Genomic DNA, 3,652 nt, shown 5'->3' on the forward strand with positions numbered 1-3,652 from the left:
TCATTGATCTCGGACGGGGCCTGATCGTTCCCCGCAGCAGATGGGCCTATCATGAGAACCATGTCAGTCACTACCTCGATTTCTGCTGGAGAGGATTATTATCCATTAACCTGCCTTGAGTAGTGTCAGTCTGCATTGCGGAATCGCTAGCCGAAGTGCTTCCCTGAGCTTGAAATTTTGGGACGAGACTATCGACGAGTGCTGAGATCCACCCCTGGTCATGGCTGGGAGGGAGAGAATCGGGCTCTCCCTCGCCGCGCTCATGTCGCGAAGCCGAAGAAGCGTCAGACATGACGGACAGTGACACAGGTACGTGTGATGGGAAAGGGCGTGATCAAGCTGAAGCAGAAATGAATTCTCAGGCGTGCAGGGTTGTACCGGATAGCGAGTGGGACATTAAGCTGGAACTGTGCAAGATATCGACGAGGGAAGCTCCAGGCACAATGGTGGACGAACCAAGTCCAAATTGAACATATGTGATGAATTCAGACACACATCAAGCAGGGAGCTCTATAAGATAAGAATGTATTCTCCTTTGTGTGGGATGGCAGAGGGACCGAACAAGGGGACATATTCATCCCGCTGGCTCTGTTCGCCATTCAACAGCCTGCCCAAAGCTGCCCATGCAAGCACCACCTGTGGCATCTCTTCATTCATCCACCAAACCTTCCCACCCCTACACATTGTAAACACAAGTCCAAACATGGCCAATCAGCAGTTATAGACACTGTGGGGAAGGAGCATGAGCGGTTAGGCTTACCGCTGTCCGCAATCCAACAGCGCTCAGGGTCTCAGTGGACATTCCAAAGGTGCCAGAAACGTGCCGCATGATGGCAACATGCCCGATCACTTGGGTACAGTCAATCACCACAGGCCCCTCTTGTTCAAGTCGACAGTTCAGATCAGGATAATCACCATAAGGATCATCTGTCTTATGTATTTCCTTGAAAGGCCTAACCACAAGCCAGGATGTGCCCGGTATTTGATCGGATTTAAAGATCTTGCATGTTTGTCCAAATTGTTGATCTTTGCCTAGGGAGAACTCAACCAACAAGTTTTCTTTGCGATGCTCCTTTGTTGTATAACTCTTTCTATCAATCTGAATGCTGACAAGAGCTTCAACCGAAGGGTGCAAATTTTGCCCAAGTTGACTCACCCCAGTGGTGTTCCTTCGGCCATCTTTGCCCGCTACCAGGGATTTCCACTTCTTAAACAAAGGCTGTTAAAGCTGAGTTGTCGTGGAGGCGGCTATCTCTAAATCCTGTTCTGTCAAAGATCTTACGTAGGATGGCTCATTCTCAAGAGAGCGGAGATTGGAGTTAATATGCCACTTGTTGAGCAGTGTCTTGGGGATATCGTCTGCAGTGTGGTGATCGAACATCAATACTTTTCATGGGCACATGCAGTCACACGCAACACGGGGAACTAACCTGGGTGGTTGTTGGTGGGGAGCCTCTGTAACATGCCGTTCACTCTCTCCTGGGCCCAGGCTGCCGTTGAACGGGGAGGGCCAAATCTCCGGATAACGTCTGAGAAATGCTGCGTAAGATGCAAATTGGGCTTGCTCGATTTGCCGGGCCAGCCTGTCAGCAAGCATTGCCTGTATTTCAATATCAGGCTGTCGAGTTCAGGTAAATCTTGCACCTTGATTGTGGGTAGAGTGAGGAAGTGTGCCACCTGGGAGAGTGTGGTGGTTGACTCCAAGAGCAAAGATGTTCGTGTATTGCTTTGGCTGGGACTTCCTTCATCTTTAGATCTGATCCACAGAGGAATCAGTGCAATGGTGTAATAAACTTTGTACAAGATCAACCATTCTGCTGCCTTCAGTGAACCGTGGCATGCAGAACCCAAGTTTTGTGGGACTCTGTCAATCCACGAAGGCAGGACAGTATGTAAGATGGTTTGGCGGACCACATCGAGCTCATCTGGAAAGAGGCGGGGACAATCCTTGTCACCGACTGGTAACTGCACGTGTCTGCCTCAAGGTTGCACACCTCTGACGGTATCATCACTTCCACTATCGTCATCAGATCCGGTAGAAGTGTCCTCGCCAGATGCTGTTGCCATCTTTTTCTTCCTGTGACGAAGCGAGTAAGAGCGCGTGGATGAGTTGTCCGAGTTGGTCTGCAGGTCTGTTTGGAGAATAGGTTCTTCAGAGGGAAGGATGGGCACAGGGTTCCCGATGGAAGATGAAGCAGTTGTTTGCCGGGTTCGTTTGCTAGGTCTGTCTGGGGGGGCAGTATCCGTGATAATGGAGTCGACCTTCCTTTTCCCCTTCCCCTTGGAACTCCTTGACAAACGCCGCTGATCATCAAAAGGAGGCTCCGTGTACGACTTGTCGTTCTGCCACGCCTTGTCTAGCTCTTGTGCTTTGCTCAGTTGTGCCCCAGCCAGGGGGAGATTTAAGAATTGCATGCTGTGATCTTTCAAATCACCCAGCACCAATGCATGCATCACTTCAATCAATGAGTATGTTACCGGCCGCCAGTAGGCCAGCTCGTTCAGGACACTCCATCGTGCCCCATGCTCTTTAGAGTACTTCTTCCGTTTGGTAAAGTTTTGAATCTGGAGCCAGGCGGATGCGTGGCTGCGGTGTAGATCGTCAGTGCGTGGCGGAAATTGTGTTGGATCCGTCTCGTCGAGGTTATTCTTTGTCAGCAGGCAAAATGAACAAAAGAGTTGTGCAGCATGACTGCTAAATCCAGAAGTCTTCCGCAGGGCTGGGAGGTCGGCAATGAGAGGAAATATTGCTCCGCGCACAGTGCGGCTGGTGGGATGCAGGCTGGTTGAATCAAAAAAAAACCCACGCCAAAACTCTTTCAGCTCGTCGACCAACGGTTGCAAGATGTGATTGATCTGTGCTTGCTTGGGCTCCTGGGGGCCTGGAATGATGCCAAAGAGGAACATGTTCTCCAGCCTGTATTGCTGACTTGGAGGGAGGTTCAAGCAAACCAGAGTGATCGCCCCCACAGTCGTGTGCTTGCCGAGATTAGAGCTTCCTCCTGGACTAAACCAGTCGAGATAGAGGCTAAAGACTAGGTTTCCGGAATGTGTTGTGTACAACCCCGTCCCATCATCCAAGTTTGGAAATTCCTGCCAAATACAACCGTGCCACACATCCTCCAATGGCCGAGTCTTGTCCCAGTTGCACGCTGCCAGACTTGCATCGAGCAACGATTCAAACGGATGTTGCATAAGTCGCCTCTGCAACCATGATTTCAGTGATACGAATGTGAAGGTCCGAGCGGGAACTTGGAGTTGTTGGTGTGTTGTCTTGTAGAGAGGCTCGTCGCAAAGTGGAGTCATATTCTCTGATTTGGCCCACTTGCAGAATCCTTGCTTGGGAGACAGGAAGGGCTGAGTGCAATTGTGTAGACGGTTTACCGGTTCAGGATCGGCAGGGTACAGAGAAAAACATTTTCGGCAGCAGATGCGTGTCGTCAGATTCGGATTCAGGCCAAGACAATGGAAAACTGACTCCTGAGTCTTCGGAATCTGCTCTAGAATGGGTCTGGGATCAATCTTGGTCACGTTCTTGATGCTCCAGATCTGCGCGAGCAAGACAACATTGGCTCGGGCAGCCTTCAGGAAATCAACAGCTCCTTTCTTTGTTAGCTTGTTAGCCAAAACCGAGGACGCCATTTGGACCATC

At 50.5% G+C, this 3,652-nt stretch overlaps 1 protein-coding gene across 1 annotated transcript; it reads right to left on the reverse strand.

Moving 5' to 3' along the window:
* On the reverse strand, positions 1 to 292 carry PtA15_6A150 (uncharacterized protein; the record flags this gene model as incomplete). Its single annotated transcript, XM_053169825.1, has 2 exons — positions 1 to 46; positions 111 to 292. The coding sequence occupies 2 exons, from the start codon at positions 290 to 292 to the stop codon at positions 1 to 3; spliced, it is 228 nt and encodes a 75-aa protein (XP_053021077.1).
* Positions 293 to 3,652: the final 3,360 nt, after the last annotated feature.

The sequence above is a fragment of the Puccinia triticina genome, chromosome 6A (assembly GCF_026914185.1).
Source record: "Puccinia triticina chromosome 6A, complete sequence".
NCBI classification, from domain to species: domain Eukaryota; kingdom Fungi; phylum Basidiomycota; class Pucciniomycetes; order Pucciniales; family Pucciniaceae; genus Puccinia; species Puccinia triticina.